Source organism: Lepisosteus platostomus, chromosome 28 (genome assembly GCF_059453375.1).
Source record: "Lepisosteus platostomus isolate fLepPlt1 chromosome 28, fLepPlt1.hap1, whole genome shotgun sequence".
In the NCBI taxonomy this organism is placed as follows: Eukaryota; Metazoa; Chordata; class Actinopteri; order Semionotiformes; family Lepisosteidae; genus Lepisosteus; species Lepisosteus platostomus.
In genome coordinates this window covers 656,054-679,593 of record NC_142638.1, presented here as the reverse complement: position 1 = coordinate 679,593, position 23,540 = coordinate 656,054, and the positions used below count along the sequence as shown (strand labels likewise).

Sequence of the window (23,540 nt, the reverse complement as noted above, 5' to 3'; positions counted from 1 at the left end):
TAAGGTGGCATCAAGGCAGCCTCTGCGGTCGCGATAGTGACCAGTTTTTGCATTCGGTTATAGGACTTTGCAAGTCACCGCAGACTGAACAATAATTTATTGTGCACCATCGACAGATACAGACAAGTGTACATCTGCCTTCGAAATGATTCGAGACGTGGACGAACTGTACCAGATTTATTGATGGCGAAGACCATACAGGACTCCGGTGTGGGGAATGCACCGAGAGCCTTATTAGGTGTCATTAGACAGCGCACATTCCCGTCTGTTAAGTTCGTCCCGGCTCCTAAGAGCAAAGCGCAGGATAGATGCCACAGCGAGCCCGGGACACTAGCCAGAGTTACTGAAATTAAACCATCCCTCCATGAAGAGCCAGTAACTACTCCAGCGATCCCTCTCGTCATGTGTGTGGCCGGTGTGTGTCAGGCATGCCTGTAGTTCTTTATCCCTGGTTACCCCCTGGTTACCCCTGAAGTGCGCCAGCTGGGTCTGGTTCCCCTGTCGCCAATTCTGGGCGGAACCCGCGTACTTTTCTGCGTGTTTTTCTGGTCCGACAGTCATGGCCACCCAGGGACCTGCTGAGGAGTCCGGAGGTCCTGGCGGGGCTCTTGCCGAACTTGGGGTGCGGACGGTACCGGAGAGTTTTAGCACGGCTCTGTGAAGCCAGACTATCTTGCCTGCAATTTAAAAACAGGCTACGGCCCATGGAAAAAATGAGTGAGGCTTATTGGAAAAGCTTATGTAAAGATAAAAGCAATTTTCCTGGATGTGCGATGAGGGACGACTGGTATTAATATTATTGTTATATAAGTATAGGATCACATGAGCTGTGATGGCTTTGTCATCGGGAAGAGTTGTCGCTTTGTGTTTGTTGATGGATCATTGAAAAGTTATTTTAGCCTTTGTTGAGATGCTGTGATTCAGAGGGCTGGCGCTAGACGCCAGCGGTGCCCTTCTTGGTACCTCTGTTTTCTGTTGTCCACACAGACTGGCCGAAAGATGCTGTGTCGGAGAATATACTCATTCGCGCAGACACTATTCACGAAAGACACAGAATATTACTAGACCTGAAAAAATACATGTTCCTCTCCCATAGACTCGCGAGTGTGTCACCACTGTTAATTTTTGTACCAGCGGCGGTGCTGGTTCGCCGTTTAAAGATGCGCTTTGACCCTGGAAGTTGCCCAGAAGTGAATGGTTAAAGACATTCAAAGACGCGACTGTAAACGGTGTGGAGCGGCGCATTAGAGAAATTCGCCTAAGAAAGAACTCCGTGTGTAAGAAGTGGAATTTTCCAGTGAGCGATGATTCCCAACCAGGTGGAGAATATTCTGGTGCTTTACTAATTTTTACAGTCTCCGGGATAAAATCAGATCGCGGCCTTTACTGGTGAGCAGGGTCCCGCTGATCTAAATAACTGTCAGGGTGCTATTCCAGGCTGATTCCTTTAATTTCGTTAGTAGGACAACGAGGAGCACTGGAAATTACAGCACTGGACAGCACAAATTGCACTGGAAGCAGTTGTAAAATATTTCAAAACTAAGACAGTGTAGATTTGAAAAGATTTTTCCTTCTTAGTTCTTGCTCATCGGTTGGAGTCCATGTAGGGGAAAATACAGCGTGAACCTTTTCTGAGGCAGCTAGTGGCAGCTAGTGGGCTGTGTCCTCCCATCTGGGCTGGGCTGGGCTGAGCTGAGCTGAGCCCTACTGGGCTGACAGTGAAGTAGGGAGGGTCAGGTCCAGAGCTGTCTGTGCTCAGCAGAGACATGGAGTCCTTCTGTTCAGTGAGTTGCCTTTCCTGAGCCAGGAACATGGAGAAACAGAAAAGATTTCACCCTGAACCTCACAAAAGGAGGAAATGGTTATGAAAACAGCTCCCACAGCAAGGCGCGTTTCTCACTGAGGATGTGGAGGGCCTCTGAAGAGCCAGGGTGCGTCTGAGTCAGAGCAGCCTTGAGCGCTCCCTGGCTGTGACGGCACTCAGAAGTGTTCCTGAACGAGTGTGGGAGGAGGGGGTGGCCTCTGTACGTGCTGACCTGACGCCTGTCCAGCTTGCTGACTGACACTGCCGTGTCGACAGAAATAGAGCGGAGGAAAGGAGCTGCAGATAAGGGGCTGGAGACTGTGTGTTTATGTCCCACAATGTCCCTCAAGCTGCACTGCTGGCCCTGTCCGATACTGGGTTCCCATATCCTGGTCCAAACAAACACGGGATCTCCAGGGGCTCATTCTGAATCGGGCACTTCTCATCATTAACTGGGCACATCACTGGGACTGGGACTAGAAGTGTACACCAGAATGGCAGATTATCGCAACTGGTTCAAAACTGGACAAATGGAGCTGGGAATATGGAAACTTGGATAGTAACAGATTGTTGAAAATCAAAAGCACCTTCATTGCTGCAATGTTTTTAAATTTTCTATTCACATTTTTATGTTCATGCTTTTGCAAGATCCCAGCTGTTGAATGGAAATGACACATTGCATTAATCAATACAGTTGGTCTGAATAACAACTGAGGAGTTGGACTCCTGGTGTAAGAGTGTCCTACATGAGTGTCTCTGACTGGTGGGACTGACACCTGACACCTAACTAACGCAACGTGCCTTCAGACATTAACATGGCGTAGAGGTGTTTTGGAAAGGTCACATATTCAGAAATACAAGAAATTAATGAATGAAATGGGGTGTTTAGATACTGTACGTCTTAATGTTGTGGAGTAACCAAAGTGTGGTGTTACATGTGAACTCACGAGACAGAGGCCACGCCTCCAGTCCTCGCAGGCAGAGAGAGTCAAGCTGGACGCTTGACAAAACAAAAGGTTCATGTATGGAGGAGGTGGACTCAGGCTGAACATTAAAATTAGTTTTACTCAAAACATGAATAATACTGCGCTCGGGCCGGTGACGTGTGTTTGTTATGGAGGTGTGCAGTGGGATTGAAACAGGTCAGAAACGCTACTCTAGATGACGTGCTTCAGAGCAATTAAAGCACAGTTGTATTAAAATCACCATCCCCCGATTCAGAGCAGAGTGACAAGTGACAGTCTGTCAGCCTGGATTCTGGGGGCGGGGGGCACCTTGTCTTTGATTTCTCGTGAATGAGCCACTAGGCTTTTTAATGCTGTGCTTGCACTGGGGGAAAGTTGACTGTTATGAGATTAATTTAATTCCTCTTTCTCCAGGGGAAGCAGTTTTCTTTCACTTCTTCTTCCACAGCACCGATCATTCAGTACCAAGCCTGGAAGTGTTGGCTGCCTGACGCCTCAGCCAGTGCTGATCTAGACCAATCGCAGAGCGGTTTGAAATGTGACGATCCAGACACCACATGGAGCAGGAGCCAGCACATGAATAACCAGCAGCTGGATTTATACTTGTCCTACAGGGCCTGATGCAGACGGTCATGCACGTGGGCGCAGAGGTGCTGTAGCCAAATCAGCTTTTATGATTCTGTGGGGGGCTCTGGCCAGCTGGCTGCTCCCCCCTTCATTCGGCTGAAGTCGCTATGTCCAGGCGTTTCAGGCAAACACAGGATACATTGTCAATCTACACTGCAGGGCTGGTCTCATGCCCAGACCACAGCAGTACTTTGAAGGAATCTGCAGCCCTTGGTTTGTGTGTTAAGGCCATTATTAAGATTGTGAGGTGTGTCTGTCTTCTGGGCTGATTTGTGTGCTGTAATGTGTGCCTTGTTGAGTGTGACAGATAGCCCCGTGCTGGCTGGATAGACACACATGCCTTTTACCTTTCAAGAAGCTGAACTTCGACCGGCTGGACTAATAATTAACTCTTTATAATCAGGTAGAGGAAATGATCTCTGAGGAAACAAAGTGAAAGGCAGTTCAGATGTTCAGGCACTAACAGGAGACATGCAGTTGAGGACAGACATTATTAGACAACAGACTGGAGAAAGGCCCTGGACTTGTATCCCATACTGAGAATGCATGGCCCAAAATAATACTAAAAACAGGCATTTAATGAAGAAGGTTATAAGGTTACCTATGAATTGGCTTCATTACTCTGCTCTCCTCCCCACTGAGAGCTGGTGTGTGGTGAGCGTTCTGGTGCACTATGGCTGCCATCGCATCATCCAGGTGGGGCTGCACATTGGAGCTGGTGGTAGAGGGGAGACCCCATTACCTGTAAAGCGCTTTGAGTGGAGTGTCAGCTGAGGCTCTAAAGACAGGTTGTGTAAAAACTGTAGAGTCAGCAGTGCTTCCTCACAGCAGAGGGGCCCTGGCTTCAGTTCAGGTCAGTTCTGGACCTGGGGGGCTGTCTGTGTGGAGTCTGTGTGTTCTCCAAAGACACATGAAGGTTAAATTGGCTTCTGGGAAAACTGGCCCTAGTGTGAGTGTGTGTGCCCTGTGATTGGTTGTTGTCCTGTCCATGGTGTACCCCACCTTGTGTCCTGTGATTGGTTGTTGTCCTGTCCATGGTGTACCCCACCTTGTGTCCTGTGATTGGTTGTTGTCCTGTCCATGGTGTACCCCACCCTGTGCCCTGTGATTGGTTGTTGTCCTGTCCATGGTGTACCCCACCCTGTGCCCTGTGATTGGTTGTTGTCCTGTCCATGGTGTACCCCACCCTGTGCCCTGTGATTGGTTGTTGTCCTGTCCATGGTGTACCCCACCTTGTGCCCTGTGATTGGTTGTTGTCCTGTCCATGGTGTACCCCACCCTGTGCCCTGTGATTGGTTGTTGTCCTGTCCATGGTGTACCCCACCCTGTGCCCATGGCTTACCAGGATAGGCTCCAGCTCCTCCGTGACCCTGAACTGCAAAAAGAGGTTAGAAAATGGATGGATGGTTCAGAACAGCTTTGTAAGACTTGAATATTCCAGTTTGAACATGTGTTCTGTGATCCCAGGTCTTGAATGAAACTTGCAATTTGAGCGTAATGCACAGCCGACTTCCAAGAACAACAGAGCTGTTTTTTTCCTTTCAAGCTGCACTTTTTTAGACACTCGACCGACATTAGAAACAATTGAAAGCAGGTCTGCCAGTGAAAGCAATTAAGATAACGACACCCAGCTGATTATTTTTTCACTCCTGAGGGGAATGGTTAATTGAAAATTAAGATTTAGCATCCAACGTGGCAGAAATCTCCAGCTCTCGGCACTGCTGGTGTGGAAGCAGTGGTTCAGCGACACTCCTGTTTTCAACAGCTGCTGTTGCATTAGGAATGGGATACTCAGAAGGGATTGCATTGATCTCCAAGATCCTTTAAACTTTGAAAGGGCAATTTGGAAAATTTTAATTGTCATCTAGTCTAAAAATTGTTCCGTTGAAAAAGAATGTTAGCTTTGGGTGGATTAAGTACGTTCAAACAGCCAAATTCTGGGACTGTTTTCCTGATTACAGAGCTACAGTTTGCAATGGCCAATATCACCAAGAAAGCTGTCTTTCCCACTGAAAAAAGAACTGAGTCTACAAGTAGGCATTATTCTCATGATCTTCACTGTTTTTCATTGTTTGGTCACTTCTCGTACAAATCACATCACATCAGCCAAGAGCCTAACACAGTATGCAACAGAAAACAAGTGATTTAAAAACATAAATGACAAAATAATTGTGTTTTTTCAGTGTGATAAAGAGCTGGTAATGTTTTTGACTAGAACTGACTGGTGAACATATTTTTGTTGTACTCCCGTCGTCCCATTGTGTAATTCCACTTAACCGAAAGCTGCTTTTTCTAGTGAGGGTGACGGCAGCCCAGAGTCTGTCCTGAAAGCAGAGGACAGAAGGTAGAACTGAAAGGACAGTCCCATTTTGCACAGGACACCAACCCATCACAGTTCTGGTTAGAAAATGAACACAAAATGTTCACAGAAGTATCAGCCAAGCAAACAATATTATTTGTCGTATTTGTAGAACGTTATGTAGATGATTGTACAGTATGTACTGCCGGGCAAAGCTATACAAGCCCTGGGCTTGCCTGTGGGAACTGGTTTACAAACAGGCCCACCTGTCCTTCTGCTTTTTGTTCAGAAGAACAGCTGAAATTAGATTTTCAATAGGAAACATTCAGTCTGTAGAGGAACATAATGTTGAGGAGAATGGAGGAGATAAGGAGATAAAGCCTGACTGCGTCACGTTAGTCCCAGCACCAGAGAGAGAAGCTGCAGCATCAACCCAGCGAAACGTCGCTTTCTAATTCACCCCTGAGACCTGTGCCTTGATTACACAATGGCCTCATTCCAGTCTGAACTGGGTCACGCCAGCTCTGCGAGGAGCCCGCAGAGCACATGGGCATTCTTCGCTTGTTAGGGAAAGAGAGGAATAAGGCAACGAGCTGTGATCTGTGGGTCAAAGGTCATGTGACTGGCAGAGAAGCCAGGCTGTCACAAGGAGCGACACGGATTTTCCCTGCAGCTCAGTTACAGAAAACAAATGAGCTCCACCTCAGACGCAGGAAAAAATACAGAGGAAAACAAATCTGCACACGTAAGAAACAGCAGTACTGGACTTGAATTGAATATTCAATCAGTTTTCCTCTAATTCATAATAATAATTAATAATGATTGCTTCACTTATACAGTGCTTTTCTGGACACTCCACGCAGAGTGCTTTACAGGTAATGGGGATCCCCTCCACCACCACCAGAGCGCAGCCCCACCTGGTGACGTCACCTTTCTATGCCCCCCCAGTTCAACAGGAAGTAAGGTTTGTGTGTGAGTGAGGCCTGTGCTCTCTGCCAGCGAGACACCCACCACAGTGAGTGTGGACAGCAGGAGTAACCCGTAACCCCTGTGAACACATCATACGTTTCCTCACTGTAGAAGGGGGTACTTGTTTTTGTTATAAGGTATAAATTCTAGCACTTTGCTGACTGCTTTCGTGCTCCAAGCATCGGTGACATTCCTGTGGCTCTGCTGTGAAATCCAGCCACAGTGGTTTGCCAGGGCTGTCTTTGCCAGACTGGAGTTCTGGCTGTGTGCAGTCAAGGGCTGGCTTCTCAGCTTGTGCTGCTGCAGGATGCCAAAAAGGCTTGGCCCTGGACTCTGTAATTAAGGAGGCCGAAGTTGAGGCACCCAGAAGTAAACTGGGCAGAGACAGGGTTTTTTACTCAAGATCCCCCTTCTGAAAAACACCGGCTGCTTCACCCAATGGCCTGCATTGTCCGGACACCCAGAAATGTTGGATAACTCCCAGAGCTTCTGTGAATAAGATTAAGAAGAGCCTGCTTGATAAACTCAATTGTGCATTGGCCCACAGCCCTTAATATTTTTGTGGGTTGGCTGGTTGATCTGTGTATATTTAATCTCTTCCCTGCTCATCTGTGAAGATGTGTTGAGTGACAATCATTCTGGTTCTGGTTTTAGCAGAAGAACGAGAAACACCTCCTACTAAGTGGTCAGTGTTGTGCAAATGTGGCCTCATCTCCCAAGTTCCCAGAAACCTTCAGCATATCTTATTTTGTAGCAGCCCAGTCAAATCAGAGCCTGTCTGCATTTTTGCTTTTCAGTCATTAAGGAATGGTAGATTGTATGGGTGCCCTAATGTCAGTGAGCTGTTACCTTTTAACCCAAAGAATGGTTTGACCTTTATGACCCACTTGCTGGCTGCGGACCTGACCTGTGAATTTTGATTAATTGGTTCAGAAATTCAGATAAATTGCAATTCAGATAGAAACTAGACTGTTTCTGATTTTCTTGAATAGCAGGAAGTTGGCTACTGGTCAGCAAGGCGTGAATGTATGATGTTTGCTTTATACAGTAGTTGGGCAGCATTTACGTTGTTAAATAATTCGAGCCATGTGTGACACAATCATGCCCTTTTCTCTCAGACTTGAAACAAGAATTAACCCACTTTGACCAGATCCCACTTTGCAAGTCATAGAGTGCTGCAGACATCATGGTGAGGTCCCTAGCACTAATGGGCAAAATTCCAAAGCCCTTTCAAAAGAAAGCACTTGGGAAAGGATAATTATTCTAATGATGTTTTTTTGTAGATTATTCTATTATTGGTCATGAATAACATCTCTGACTCTTTCGGGAGCATAACCAGTTACACCAGTTTTTCAGGTATGACTCATCGAGCCCCGTGCAGCATGGTGCATCATTGTAAAACTCCCAAGGGTTCATTCTGGGAGTGATTGTAAAAGCGCCTTTGAAGAGTAGCCTGCATGCCTTGTGTTATGGCTGAGGTGTGTGGGTTGTGTCTGTAAGCCAGACAAAAGTCAGCAACAGTGTGGGCCCTGGACGAGGGGTCAGTGAGCCACAGTAGGCTTCACAGTGGCCAGAAAAGGGGCTCCTCAGGTGCAGCCTGGGGCGTCCAATCCTGACACCGACACCGCGGCTTCTCCAGCAACCTTCCTGCACAGCTGAGTCACTGAGCACACTCCGCTCCTCTGCAGACCTTCAACAGACATGTTTCAAAAACACTCTACCTGCAAGAGCTGCTTCACTGCTTGAGGGGGTAAGGCTGTGTAAATGGGTTGTGAGCATCTTCAGTATTATGTGTCAGGACCCAGTAAGGGACCAACTGAGAGCCAACTCAAATAAATTGTACATTAAAATTTCTGTGAACAAATACAATGTGTCAGTTATCAGACTGTTGCTCACAAGCTCGGTTCTATGTGTATTTTTCAAATGTAAAGGATATCTGGCAGGAATAGCAGAGAACCGGCCGAGAGCAGCTCTCCTCTGGTCAGAGCACCGATCCTCACTGGCTTCACCACTGCAGAACCAGATCGTTCAGAACAGGCAATTCTTTCTGCTACCAGTTGAAAGTAATGATGTTTTGTGTTTAAGGGAGATTTGATATTTTGCATGAGCTGTGCTATGTGAATCATTCCTCGAGGCCAAACATTTTATATCTTCTTAGATCTCTGTCTATCACGCCCCTCCTGACATCACCATGCAGCCCTCTCTTTAATTTACAAAGCAAGGCTTTAGCTGAGGTATTTATGCTTGGAAACCAGGAGTGGGCTGCTCTTCTTCCCAAAGACCTCCAGTTTTTAAGAGCTGCAGACCCTTCCATCAGCTCTGAAGACCTCATCAAGGCCATTGGTTCACAGCACTTCATCTGCTTGCTTTTTGACAATTAGATCTGTCTACCCCAGCTTCCCCCTTGCTGTATAATCCTCTAGAATCCTTCAACCTGCTAGCCTCAGGTACTAAAAAGATAATGAAAAAGGAGATATTTTTTCTAATACCTTTTTTTGATGTTTTTATATTGGTCTAGCATTTGTTTCTTGCTAATCTCATTCTCCCTCAACTTTCGGTATGGGAAAACATCAATGTTTTAGCTCCGTTTTACATGAAGATCTGAGCAACAGGCCCACTGATGTTTATCTCTGTGATCCCAGCCATGCTGTAGTTGGGGTGTGATTCCTCTGTGGTTTTTCCCAACCTTGTCATTAAAATGCTCCGTGGTAATTACAGCCCAGAATTCGTCTGTGTGCTCCTGGGATTCTGCTCCTAGTCTTCCATTCCACTGTTTGTTTTTGCAGCTTCCCAGCTCTGGACTGCTGAAGGTCTTATGCCATCTTGCTCCCATACCTCACTTCAGCCTTGGACCTTCACTGGTCAGAGCTGGTGATGCCCTGGCAGATGCCTTTAGGATTCCTGATTCCTGATTTGCAACACACATTGGCTCTAGTGTTGTGAGTGACAAGAAAAGGTTAATAAAGGAGACTCAGGTGACTTCCTCCAAGCCCACAATAAGGCTTATTTATCATCTTGAATAAACTGAAAATCTCCATTCCGGAAGAGTTCTAAGAGAGGTTAGAACTTGTGCCTCTGGGTTTGTTTATTGTAGTGCACTCAACTTCCAGCATTCTTGGCCTGTGATGGACTCAGATTCATCTCGTTCTGGGCCAGAGGAAGGTGTGGTGGTAAGCCTGCTAAGTGAAGCAGCTGGACATTGTATATCTTGACGATATCCGTGTTTAGGCAAATTGTAAACACAACGACTGGACAGTGACTTGGAAGGACACACTGTTCGCACGTGACCTGTCCATGCCAAACATGCGGACTCGCAGGGGAACACGTATACATAGGGTGCTATAACAATCCCACGAGAACCTAACAGCAGAAGTTCACATCCGTTGTGTGGATGGATTTTTACACTTGGCTTTCAGTGGTTCAGCTGGAAAATGAAATAATGGCAAATACCTGTAGCCTTGGGCAGCACAGAGGCGCAGTGGTGAGCTCTGCCACACTGGGGCCTGGACTCCATTCCTGGGGTGCTGTCTGCATGGAGTTTGTGTGTTTTCCCTGTGTTTTCGTTCTTCTCCAGGTGCTCTGGTTTCCTCCCACAGTCCTGATAAGATATGCTGGCATCTAAAATTGCTTCTAGAAAAATTGGCAGTCGGCCCTGGTGTGTGTGTGTCTGTGGGACTGATTTCCCATCAAGGTTGTGTCCTGACTTGTGATCGCTGCTTGCTGGGTTAGGCTCCGACTCCCCTGAGACCCTGCAATGGATGAAACCTTTAGAAAATGGATGTTACACAATGTGACCGTTTTCATTAATCTGTGGACATTGTCATAACCTGGGATTTATTGAAAGTAATTGCTGAGCTGCTAAAGAAACAGAAATGCCTTTGTTTTGAATTGAAAGTATTGAAAATGACTTTCGATACTGTTTGGGAGATTCTTTGGAATATCGCTGACTTGGCCAGTACTGGGAAGGGAGACCTCTAAGGATCAACAGGTTGGAGCTGTAAGTGGTGCTGTGCTAATGGGCCAGTAGGTGGCGATCTTCCCTCTGGACCTGAATTTCCAAATTAATGTTTTCTTGGTCACTAGAGATCCAGTGGAACTGTTCTTAAGAGCAGGGGTGTTGACCCATGTGTCCAGGCTACGTTCCTCTCTGGGCTGGGCACAAACTGTCTGTTGTAACCACACTGGCCTCCCTGAAGTTCTCACTTCTTTCAGCATGAAGAAATGTCTCCCGACTCTGCCTGATCAGCGGTGCAGTGGATTGGCACCCAGGTGGGGGCCGCACTTCATTGTCTTGGGATCCTTTAAGAGGAAAAGTGCTGCATAAATCAAAATACTCATCAATATTTTGGGGTAACACATTCTGTTGCACGGTGGCCACCCAATTTCACCCGTGTCCATCACAGACCATCATAGACACACACAGCACTCACAGCAAGCCAATACAGTGTCTTTGCCCTAGACAAAATCTTCCCATGCTCCCAGTTGTATGGGAACCTAATTTCAGTGATTCACGGAGCGTAACCTAGTTATTGTAATGGGTCAAAAAACACAAAACACAGATTAAACCGCAGAGGCCTGTTGTTAGGTGCTGGGTGCAGTGATTTCCCCTGCGCTGCAGTGCCTGTTGCTAACCGTGTGCCCTGCTCCTGCCCCTGTGTGTGCCCAGGGGTGATGGAGGACGCGGACGTGCAGGCCATGCTGCGCGGCACCAGCATGGTGAAGGTGCGCTCTGCGAGCTGGCAGAAGAGCCGCCTGCTGCGCCTGCTGGAGGACGGCATGACCGTGTGGCTGGAGTCCAAGAAGCGGCTGCGCCGGGCGGCCGCCCAGCAGACCTGTGAGTGCCTGCGGGCCAGGGGAGGGGGGGCGATACGGGGGGCAGGACCAGGGGAGGGGCGAGATAGGGGGCGGGGCAACGGGAGGGGCGAGATAGGGGGTGGGATAAGGGGAGGGGTGAAACAGGGGGTGAGATTTGCCATATATCTGCTCACTTTACCATGCTTTCACTGTGCATTATTAATCATTTTACTGTGGTGTACCATAGTGATCATACTTGGGTTATCTGGCTCACAGGGCCTGGAGACTAGAGTCAGTGATGTCATCAGACTTGTGCTGCAAGGCTGTTTTACAGAAACTTCCTTTTAAGTAGGACAAGCAATTTTAATGGAACTCGTGACAAGGATTCAGTCAGATCTGATTGGTGATTGGTGTGTTGGATGAATTACTACAGCGCATGATGATGTGATGAGGGCTCATCTTCATGTAAACATGCCTTGAGCTGCGATCAGGTTTTTGAAGGTGCTGCTCAGTGTAAATTAAAGATTTTAGTTTCTTTTTATAGGAAAACTGTATTAAATGCAGCATAGCATTAAGCTAAATACTAAATACAGTATTTCAATAGTCATTAGTGGTAATAGTCACTAAAACACTAGTGGAGGCTCTGAGTAAATTGTTCTACATGTACATGTTGTAACTCCTGATCTAAGAAGCAGAGCTTCAGAAATATGAAAACGGTTTATGGATTTGGAATCTGAAATCTAGTGGGAGTGTTTATGATAATAATTGAAATTTTTCATTTTAAGCACCCAAAGAAAAGAATGGCACAAGCTGGTTTTCCTTTTTCCCACACAGCCCAATCTGAGAGCCGATAAATAAATTAATTTATTCTTAAATGAATGATGTACAAACTCTTGCTGTTATAACAGAGTTGGCCTCCCATTGAAGACCAGCTCTTTGGTTTTCCCTGCAGTTGAGGTTCTTCAGATCTCCTGTCCTGAGCTCTGTGGCCTGTGTGCCTCTGAACCGCACCACTGCAAACCAGAGTTTCATCCTAATTAGACAGGAGCTAATAATAGATCGGGGCAGGCCCAGGTTAAACACATCCTTGGGCAACGTTGGGCCAAAAAAAGTTCAAATTACACAGTAGATTTCTCTTAGCATGGCACACCCCAGCCAGCCCATGTCACTGCTGTAATTAACTCCCCAGATCTCAGAGCTGTCTTACATTTAGCCTGCTTAACTCAGAAAGGAGCCTCAGCTCTCCCCCATCCTTGTGAGCTCGCTGGACCACAAACCAGCAGGTGTGTGGTTTCCCAGGACCAGCTGTGATCCCTGGTCTGCACGCTTGTTCTGATTGGAGGGCTCTGAGGGGCAGGGCTCCTGCAACCAACAGCAGAGTGGGCCTCTTTGGATGCTCCTGCCCTTTGCTCCCTGACCTCCTGGTGCAGCCTGTCCTTGCAGGACTTTTTCTTTCTTTCTGACTGGAGCCGTATCCTCTTCTATCTTGTCTTGTGTTTTCTTTTCCCTCTCGTTTCCTGTGCTGACAGATAGTCCATTCCTTCAAAACCCTGATTTTTTGGAAGGAGGCAGGAAATGATGTGGGGAAGAATATCTGTGTTGCACGGCAGTGCTACAGGCTGCGTGCGACACTCAGTTTCCTCCCTGTTGTACATTTGCTTCTTAGTTTCGTAAGTTTCCTGCGCTTGTTTTGAAAAGGGACAAAATAAACTCCTAACGTAACTCTTAAATTCACTGCCTGACATCTACTGGACATGTTCTTAAGCTCAGTGTGGTGGCTAACGCTCTGCTGGGCTGGAGTTATTGCTGAACATGACAGACAACAGCTGGGACAGCAGACAGGCAGAGTGCAGATCCTCTCTTCCTCCTGTAAGGTGTGTGTGCTGGCAAGCATACTGGCCTGGTCCTCTTTGAGCTCAGGGCTCACTCAGACAACAAAATATAAGAACAGTTACAAATGAGAGGAAGCCATTCAGCCCATCTAGCCTGTTTGGAAGTTAGTATCAGATTGATCCAAGGGTACCAGCTTGAACTGCACGGCTGGGTTGCTCGTTCTAGACTCCCACAACCCCTCTGTGGTGAACAAAAGGAGGGATGAAGAGTGAAGCTCTCCTGTGTGGAAATAATGAATAAACACACAGGCACGTGGAGCGGCTAAAAACAAACATGACTATTTTTGGAATAAAAAAATGAGCAGGATAAGCTGATAACTGCAGGAACAGGTGAATGAGGTTTATTATTCACATGGTATTTGAAGAAGCTCTTTGCAATGTGTGTTTGCCCATGACTGTTCTATGGAGTAACCAAGGCATGCAAGAAGTGCTTTTATTCATCTGAAGAAGGAGGGGATAGAGGACATCTCCGGAGCCTCCACAGGTTGACTGTGACATCACCATGGGGAGAGGAGAGTCAGCTATATTAAAGTGCAGAGCAATGATGGGAAGGTGCTATAAAGCGCAGGGTGGTGTGGTAAAGTGCAGTTATGGCAAAGTGACTTCTGGATTTTGTGGTATTGTAGTTTGCAATTAATTGCAATTAAACCTTTTCACTTATCATTACCTTGGAGAGATTTCAAATTCTTCACATCCTGAATACTTATTGTCATAGCTATATTCTAATAGGCATCTTGGCTTTCCCAACCTGGAAATAAATGAAAATGATGTAATTAATCAAATTACTAGAGGAGTTAAAGGTTCAGTGAGTGAACTGGGCTCAGATGGAATGAGAATCTGAAGATACTGGGGTCCTGACTGGGAAACAGCCCCAGGGGGAGACCTTTCTCCCTGCTTGGTTACTGGTGTGGATGTTTCTGAGCCTCTTTGCTGCTGGAGAATTCCTGGAATTTAGCAGCGAGAGGCTCTTTGTGCAGAGAAGCCAGCCAGGCTCACATGTCTGTGTTAATGAGGAGCTGTGACTTGCTGCCTGCAAGCACTCAGGGCTTAAGGTCACTCACAATCCCAGCTCAGCACCGCACCCACTCCTGTCCTGAATATCTGCGGACAGCAGAGACGTGATAATAGGTTTGACATCTCATCTGTTCTGTTAGTATGAAGAGCGCACTGCCTGTCCTGATAAAGCAAAGGGATTACTGGGTTCCCAAATAACAGCCTCTTTAGAGATTATGCGTAACACTGGGTTTGGGGATTCTGGCAGATTTGTCCTAGCAAATGTCTTAAATGAGATATACTGTAAAACCACCTATAGCAGTGCGAGGTTCAAGAGGAGAGAGCTGACAACAAATCCATAGTCTTAGAGGCAGACATGTTTCAAGATCTCGAGTTATCAGCGCAGTTCTGGGTGGGTCCAGTCTGGTCTCCTTTGCCTCGACCTGTTCTTGGGCGTAGGAAAGGCTATCGTCGCCACTTCAGCTCGGGGCTGTGCGCTGGCTGGCGGTGACCGGCCGTGCCCAGGTGCCGGCGGGCGGCACTCAGTGTCCCTGCAGCGCCAGCAGCGAGAGCAGCATCAGGCCGGTTCGGCTGCAGAGCCCCTGGGCCGTGCCCATGTGTGTGCCCACTCTTGTGCCCCCGCAGTCTCGGTGCTGGAAGTGGACTGCGTGCGGGAGGGCTGCCAGTCGGAGGCGCTGCGGGGGCTGGAGGGCTCCGCGCCCGAGCAGCAGTGCTTCACCGTGGTGTTCAGGGGGGGCAAGCGCAAGAGCCTGGACCTGCGGGGGGGCAGCTCGGAGGAGGTGCAGTGCTGGGTCCGAGGCCTGCGCAAGCTGCAGGAGAGGGCGCTCAGCATGAGCCAGCGAGACATGCTGGAGCAATATCCTTCACAGCCAGGGCGAGACTTCTTCTTGCACTGACGCTAGACACTGGTCTGGGGTGGGCTCCTGTGGGAGTGGGGCTCCTGGGGGTGCTGTGGAGTTGGGGTGGGGTTCTGTGGGTGCTATAGAGTGGGGGTGGGGTTCCTGTGGGTGCTGTGGAGTGGGGTTCTGTGGGTGCTGTGGAGTGGGGTTCCTGTGGGTGCTATAGAGTGGGGGTGGGGTTCCTGTGGGTGCTGTGGAGTGGGGGTGGGGTTCTGTGGGAGTGGGGTGCCCGTGAGTCTGTCAGTGTCCTTGACTCCCTGCACCTGGATCTATGGCTACCTGAGGAGAGCTGACCTGAACAAGGATGGCAAGATGAGCTACGAGGAAGTGCGCAGCCTGCTGAAGATGATCAACATCGAGCTGAACGAGCAGTACGCCAGGTGCCTGTTCAAGGTGAGGGCAGCCCGCGGGCGCAGCGAGGGGGGGCGGCCTGGCCCTTTTATAGTCCCGGAGAGGCCAGTGTCTGTAAGACAGAGGCGTGGAGCTTGACGCCTCCTGCTGAAAGTCAAAGTTATAACAGCAGTCCTGGTCCTGCCGAGAGAGTTCTCCAGCCTCACTGGCCGGTCGTATTGCAGGATTTCAAATCTTGTTTTTTTCTAAGCCACAAAGAAGAATCAACAAAACAAAATCTGTTCTTTTCAGGATTGTTTTTCCTGTTTTTGGCTACGGTTTTCTTTTGGAACCTGCCCCGTTAACAAAGAAACCAAGGAATTGTATCTGATTCCAGCTGCCCAAGACCAGTCCTGGACTGGGACCAGATAGTCTAGGGACCTGTACTCCCAGTGCGGGATTTCTAGGAACTAGGGATTCAAAGAATCAAACAATTAAAAATCATAAAGTACTCCATAAAGTAATTAAGACCTGATTATACCTATGAATGCAGATCCAGGACTGCTGTTGTTCTGAACATCCCTGGCTTAGATCAAATTAACAAATCAATAGACCGGAAGCTAAAGATTTTTTAAAAACATATCATGTTGATTTTTTTCATCTGTAAGATATTAATTAAAGCCTGCAGGCCTGTCGAGATCATTGCCATGGAAACAGCTTCTGGATCGCACCAGGAGAGAGCAGCCATCCTGAAAAGAGGCTCAAAACTTTTGATGGAGGAGATTTCTGTGCTACACGTGTTACTTCATATTTGTAGAATTATTTTGAAACAGTTCAATAGGGGCATTCTGATAGCTACCAGAAATCAGGCCTTGGTTTTTCCTGGTTTTTGCAGCTGAGGAGAGTGAACCTCTGAAAGCAGAGCGCTTGCTCGGGGGTGTGGTCTGGGAGGAGGGGGGTTACTGGTGGCGTGGCGGGGGCTCTGGGGAGACATGCTGAGGCTGAGGCAGCTGTAGTCAGCCTCAGACAGTCTGTAGTAAACGTCTGGATTCAATTACACCGCCTGCCAGCACCAGAAAGCAAGTATGCTTAGAGCTACCAATAAAAAATGTGCTGATTCCAGCTCCTCGCAGTCAGCATCCCCCGTCGCAGAACGTCCTCCTGTTGAGCCGATGATCTGGGGGAAATAAAGAAAAAGAAGATGGACTGTGGGGATGATATTCTAGCTGGTACTCGCTTTGTGACGGTAGAAGCCAGCTGATAAGTGGAAGGCTGAAAGGTCACTGTCGCTGGTTTCAACGTCTGTCTGTGCATAAACATGTAACCAGTCCCCTGGTCCCCGACACGCTGAGACCAGTCACTTCCTGGGTTCTGTCGGCCACTGAAGGCAGCAGGTGTCTTGTCCGCAGTTTGAGCCTCACTTTGGTAAAGGGGCAACTACAGGGTTAGCAGATGCCTGGGTGAAAAAGAGTTAAGGCTCAGAGCTCCTCTGCTGCTTGACACCCAGGCACACTGGCTCGCTCTCACATCCCTCAGAGCCGCGGTGTCCCAGCGGGCTGGGCGCTGCTCCGAGGGCGGGCTCGAGGCGGGCTCGGGGCGGGCTCACAGCGCGCGCTCCTGTTCTGCAGCAGTGCGACCGATCGGCCAACGGCCGGCTGGAGAACAGCGAGATCGCCGAGTTCTGCCGGCGCCTGATGCGGCGCCCCGAGCTGGAGGCAGTGTTCTGGAAGTACTCGGGGAACGACAGCGCCCTCTCCGCCGAGGAGCTGCGGGAGTTCCTGTGGGACCAGGGCGAGGAGCAGGCCACGCTGGCCCACGCACACGCCATCATCCAGACCTACGAGCTCAGTGACAGGGGTGAGCCGGGGGAGCGGGACAGGGAGCCACACTGGGGCTGACTTTCCCACCCAGTGAGACGGCTGCTACTACCTCAGAAACTGTCAAGGGAGATGAAGCAGTGCTATAGGCCAGAGGGGAGTCCCGAATGTATAGATGTCCCACTGCAGAAGGAGACATTTCCAGGGAAGGAAGGGGAATGATGTCTCCTTACTCACTTCTTCTTCCAAAGAGGCACGTCTGTAGACAAAGGGAATGGCTTCCTGTAACCAGGGACCCCCATCTCATTCCCCCTGGATTCGAGCAGCTCCTGCTGCTCTGTCAATAACAATGACGTCTCTGATAAAGTTGGGTTTATTGCCAAACCAGCCTGCTGGATTGTCAGGAGTTTGTCGTGGTGCGATACAGATACAGGGAGAGAAAGAAAGATCAGACATAACACACACATATCATAGACAAAACACAGTACACTGCTACATTACAGTCACAACTTGACAGCTTGACAAAGCGCCTCATTGGCTCGCTGTCTCATCGCAGCTAAGAAGAGCCAGTTCATGACGATGGACGGGTTCACCATGTACCTGCTGTCCAGCGAGAGTAACGTCTTCAACCCTGCGCACGCCACCGTCTCTCAGGACATGACCCAGCCCCTGGCGCACTACTTCATCTCGGCCTCCCACAACACCTACCTGACCAAGGACCAGATCACCAGCATGAGCAGCACGGAGCCCTACATCAGGTACGCTCGACACACCGGCCCTGTGAGCCACCCCGTCCAGCCAGGCCCCCATCTTAAAGGGAAAATGGAGGATGCCAAGCACTCCCACTGCTTCAGGGAGTGCTGTCCTGTAATGTTAAGTAACCAGACCAAGAAACAGCACACCCTTGTGACAGTGTACTGTGATACTCCATGGTAAAGCGCAGTAAAGCACAGGGAAATTACTGTGAAAGTACTGTAGAGTGTAGAGAGGTGTCATGGTGGGATAAAGTAATTATATGGTATAAGCATGGCAAAACCATGGGAGAGCTGCTTGTAATGTCCAAAGGACAGCTTTTGTTAAGGAATTGCACACAGCCGGAATCACCCCCTTCCTCAGCGGGAGTGTGACAGTGCGACAGGACGGGGGTCCTGACTCGGGGTGACCTGGGGGCGCCTGTGTTCGCAGGGCGCTGAACCAGGGCTGCCGCTGCGTGGAGCTGGACTGCTGGGACGGGGACAAGGGGGAGCCGGTCATCTGCCACGGCCACACGCTCACCTCCAAGATCCCCTTCCGAGAGGTCATCCAGACCATCGCCCAGTACGCCTTCAAGGTACGGTAGGCCCCTGCAGACACCGCCCGGGGGAGAGCCCTCTGCAGGCCAGGGCCCGGGGGAGAGCCCTCTGCAGGCCAGGGCCCGGGGGAGAGCCCTCTGCAGGCCAGGGCCCGGGGGACAGTCCGGCTTCTAGCTTACAGCATGTCTTTCCATCCCCACAAAATGAAATGATCAGCGCCGTGTCCCTTCTGTAAAATATCATGGTGTGCCAGATGCTAAATGATTTCTAAATAGGTGTCAGCTTCCAGTACTATTTATACATGTAATAGATTACACATCACTGGCATTTTTAGTTTTACTGCAGATCCCATTGCATGTTCAGAGTCATGACTGTGCTGGTGTGTCTCTCCCTGGCCAGGCCTCCCCCTACCCCCTGATCCTGTCTCTGGAGAATCACTGCACCGTGGAGCAGCAGGCGGTCATGGCCAGGCACCTCCGCACATTGCTGGGAGACAGTCTGGTCACCAAGCCCATCAGCGGCCAGCTGAGCAGCAGCCTGCCTTCTCCAGAGGTGGGGTCTCTCTGCCTCGGCCGTCCTGCAGCAAACAGAGAAGACGTGTCAAAATGGCAGCAGGGTGGGATTTAATTCAAGCTGGCAGGAGGAGGTTTGTTATTGGAGACAGTTCTAAACCCTGAACTGCCAAAAACATGCCTCATCAGAAAAGCATCTCTCTCGTAAATGGATTTAAATTGACAAGTGATACTTGTTAGGATCAAGTGTTTAAAAGGAGGAGTTTAGACAGAACACAGAGCAGAGATGTCAGGGAGGAGGTCTGAAGTCCTGTCAGAGCGTGTTAGTGAAAGAGCACGGGTACTCAGGAACCGCAGGAGGTGCTCCTGGGAATGACACACAGGTGCTTCTGCTTGCTCCTGTCATGTGCTTTTATTTCTGTGGTTATGTCACTTCTTTACCTTTCTAAACATCTCAAGTGGGAAGAACGGGTGAGGAGGGTGAGGGCAACAAACACGCCAGCCTAAACCCGAGGGTCTGATGGGCCTGCTGTCCGGCACAGGGAGCACGTTCTGTCCGCAGACTGTAAGAGGCCTCTGATGGGTCACAGAGCCGCCTGCGGGTGCAGTTACTCACAGCGGGGGTCCGTCAGGGACCACAGGGCTGGAGTGTCAGAGAGCAGAGAGTCACAGACGGCAGTAAGCAAGGCTGTGGGATCCATTAGCAGGAAATCTAATTCCACAAAGAGCTCCTGCCAGCAGGATAATCTGAGGAAAGAGCTCCTGTCTGCCAGATTGCTGTGCAATCGGCTCATCTCTCCACTGATCAGGCCCCTTTATGTCTTACTGCCCCCTGCTGGCTCCTGTGTTACTTTGCAATGTCTGTGTTTTTCCTGTGGTTTGCTTTACAGTTGGCAGCCTCCTCACAGCACAGTCTGGGAACAAACCAGTGGTCTGGTGACTTTAGCTCGACGCTTTTTTCATTTCTACTTATCATTAAAATCTTCAGCAAAAAAAAACAAAACAACTAAGAGGATGTATCAATTACCTTTGGTTCTTCCTAAGCTGAAATTCTGATAACTTTCAAAGCAGCTTAGAGGTATGGTACATTTATACTACAAAGATACTAACTATACTGCGTTATAGTAAAAAAATAGGAAAGTGTGCTCTTGTCATGACTGTGGATGACTGTCCTGGTAGTAAACCTGATTGCATGCGGGTCAGTAGGTCGGGAGGGGAGGAGCTATTGTGTTTTAATGGCTTCTTATTGGCTGGGCTCAGGAACTGAAGGGGCGGATCCTGGTGAAGGGCAAGAAGGAGACAGGCCAGCAAGTGAAGACGGACAGCGCTGGCTCCTCCTCCGGCTCAGAGGATGAGATGGTAGGCAGGCCCGGGAACAACAAAAACAAGGAGGTGGCGAAGGTGAGGCTGTGAGCTCGTGCTTAAGAACTGACGGAACAGCTGATCATTGGCAGCTCAGGTCCAGACATGAAGTTCCACAGGCTGGCTAACTCTGTGCGGAACTGCGTGGGTTTACAGGGCCTTGCTGTAAGGCCATGACCCCTGTTTTATTTTCTTTTGAAAAAAGGAACCATTAGGTAAAGTAAGGTGGTGTTGATATTCCTAGTTTGCAAATAGTTCCCCTAAACTTTGGAGCCAAACGGCACCAGTAGATGAGGACATGAAAGACTTCACACATCTTTCTACTTGTAAAGACATTCTTGTGCCGCCTGGTTCAAAAGAAGAATTGCTCTGTGCTTCTCCTGTGTATGTATGGACCAGAGGTGGGCAACCGTAGATCTGCAGGGTTGGTGTCTCTGCAGGGTTCCTTGGTTTCTTCAAAGCAGCAGCCCCTAAAGAACTCGGAGAAGCTGTTAAGTTGTTAAATTTGTCCCATTAAGCCCATTCTTTAAGGAAATACAGTCCTCCCTGCAATAGGCAAGAGCTCTCAAAATGCAGAGGGCAGTGCAAGAGGGACAGCTGAACGTCCGAGGAAGACCCATTTTAAAGGCGGTGTGACCGAGGGGGCAGACCCTCTCATGCCAGCAGGAGCTCTGCCCCGTTGCCCAGTGCGTCTGTCTGCCCGCAGGCCGGCACCTCCAAGCTGAGCCCGGAGCTGTCCGAGCTGGTGGTATACTGCCGCAGCACCCCGTTCCGGGGCTTTGAGCAGGCGGCCCAGCTGCCCAACGAGATGTCGTCCTTCTCCGAGAGCGAAGCCCAGCGCCACATCAAGGAATCAGGTGCTTCTGGGGGGGCATGAATCTGCCAGCTTTCAGCATTTATTTCACCCAGTGTCCCCAATTTACTCTATTCAACAAAGCATCTCACGGGCTTATGGACCTACAGTAACAGTGGCTGGGCTGTGTAATAGCGAAAAGCAGTTCGAGCAGGTAGCTGTGTCAGCATGCGTAGGCTGCAAAGGAACAAGTAAAGGTTTATTTGAGCGGAAAAGAAACAACGTTTCAGCTGTGGAGCCTTCTTCGGGTGGCTTTCGAAGAAGGTTCGACAGACGAAACGTTTTGTTTCTTTTCTTCTCTTTTCAGCCTAGCGAAAAGCAGTTTAAACATAAGGTATAAACAGACATCCGAGTTGTTTCAGCATTTGCTCAGTTTCATGAGAACTTTGCACTGATTACACCCTGCTTGTTGTGGGAGCAAGGTGTCTGGTCTTCCTCTCTCAGTGCTGAAGGGAGTTTCCTTTATGTCATGTATGTAAAACTCATAACTTGCTAAGACACTTTGCTTCCACAGGAACGGCCTTTGTGCAGCACAACACGCGGCAGCTGAGTCGAATTTACCCCTCTGGGCAGCGAATCCAGTCCTCTAACTACAACCCCCAGGACATGTGGAACTGCGGCTGTCAGATTGGTCAGCATCCGAACAACAAAAAATCTCTTTCATTCCTCCAATTAAATAGTTCTTGAGCCACACTGCTTCATCAGAGTGTGGTCCCTACTTGTGCCCTGTTCTTCGTAAGTGACTCTCTGATGACGCCGATGATGACGATGGCAATGATGATCATGAAGATGATGATTTCAATGACAATGATGACGAAGAGGGTGACAACAATGGTGATGTTAACGATGATGAAGATGATGGATGTGTCTTGTGTCCCACAGTGGCGCTCAACTTCCAGACCCCAGGGGAGCAGATGGATCTGAACCAGGGACGTTTCCTTCCCAACGGCCACTGTGGCTACATCCTCAAACCCGCCTTCCTGCGCGCTGAGAACTCGACCTTCGACCCCGAGAACCCCCTGCAGGGCCCAGGCTACCAGCCCACACAGCTGACCATCAAGGTGGGAGAGAGGGCAGTTGTGGGATTTGTGGGGGAGGGGAGGTGGACAGCAGCCACAGCAGGGCTGCCTTCAGGACTGTCCCAGGGGAAGATGTGACCTCGCTGGTGTGCCTACAGGACGGTCCTTACCAGTTTGTACATTCAGGCTGTCAGGGAAGCCTCTTTCCAATCAGTTTTTTATCAGGAATCGCAATCCTGATTCAGGAGAGCGGAAAGGTTTATGAAGAGCTTATCTCAGACAATTATAGTGACAGTTGCAAGCTTATGTAATTACAACTGTCTTGGAATGTAATAGCTGTCAAGCTGTAGGAACCCTATTATCTGTGTTCAGATTATTATCTTGTCTTCTGTGGTTGTGATGGAACCCTCTCACATAGCCTGTAAGCAGACATTTATTATAGACTGAACAAACTCGTCTGCTTTCACACCACCCCCATAATTGCAAGAAAATACCTATATTTCCCAGAAGCCATGTGCAATATACAAAAAAACAATAATTATTCTGTTAAAATGGTGGATATGTATTTCTGTAACTTTCCTGTAAATTATTAGACCTGCATATTGAGCTCCACATGGCCTTCCAGAGCTAATGCAGGTAAACATTGTTGTCCTTATCTGCAACATCATCATCTAGTGGCGTGGAGGGGAAGTGGTATCCCTTTTCTTGTACAACTAGATCTCTTTGTTCGAACAGTAAACTCAATATTGGCGACACATCTATGTTGATACAAGACTGACAGACACCATTAGGACAGAGACCGGGTTCAAGTGAATGAGTGTAAATGTGTATTTGCTGGTTATAATTGTTTGCTGTTGTTTGTGAAGGAGAAAGGATACAGTTTCAGGGGAGGCACAGTGGTGTAGGGGTTAGTTAATTAGCTTCTGGAATAATTGGCCCTGTTGTGAGTTTGTGTCTGTGTGCCCTGTGATGGACTGGCATCCCATCCAAGGTGTATCCTGCCTTGTACCCATTGCTTGCTGGGATTGGATGCAGCTCTCCTGCAACCCTGACCTGGATAAAGCAGTTAGAAAATGTGTGGATGGATGGATA

The 23,540-nt window shown here is 48.8% G+C and overlaps 1 protein-coding gene across 4 annotated transcripts in view; it reads left to right on the top strand.

Moving 5' to 3' along the window:
• Positions 1-23,540, top strand: part of LOC148638514 (1-phosphatidylinositol 4,5-bisphosphate phosphodiesterase delta-3-A-like) — a 29,829-nt gene that overhangs the window by 957 nt on the left and 5,332 nt on the right. Inside the window, exons 2-13 of one of the 4 annotated variants that reach the window (XM_088623326.1) lie at positions 10,877-10,933; positions 11,331-11,498; positions 14,989-15,220; positions 15,527-15,656; positions 17,222-17,450; positions 17,967-18,168; positions 18,596-18,740; positions 19,102-19,254; positions 20,475-20,615; positions 21,283-21,433; positions 21,944-22,060; positions 22,312-22,490. In XM_088623326.1, coding sequence (XP_088479452.1) covers positions 11,336-11,498; positions 14,989-15,220; positions 15,527-15,656; positions 17,222-17,450; positions 17,967-18,168; positions 18,596-18,740; positions 19,102-19,254; positions 20,475-20,615; positions 21,283-21,433; positions 21,944-22,060; positions 22,312-22,490 — 1,842 coding nt within the window. In that variant the 5' untranslated portion in view covers positions 10,877-10,933; positions 11,331-11,335. Of the gene's footprint in view, positions 1-10; positions 8,415-10,876; positions 10,934-11,330; positions 11,499-14,988; positions 15,221-15,526; positions 15,657-17,221; positions 17,451-17,966; positions 18,169-18,595; positions 18,741-19,101; positions 19,255-20,474; positions 20,616-21,282; positions 21,434-21,943; positions 22,061-22,311; positions 22,491-23,540 lie in introns of those variants that run through there. The other 3 variants (XM_088623327.1, XM_088623325.1, XM_088623324.1) reach the window with 3 other exon arrangements.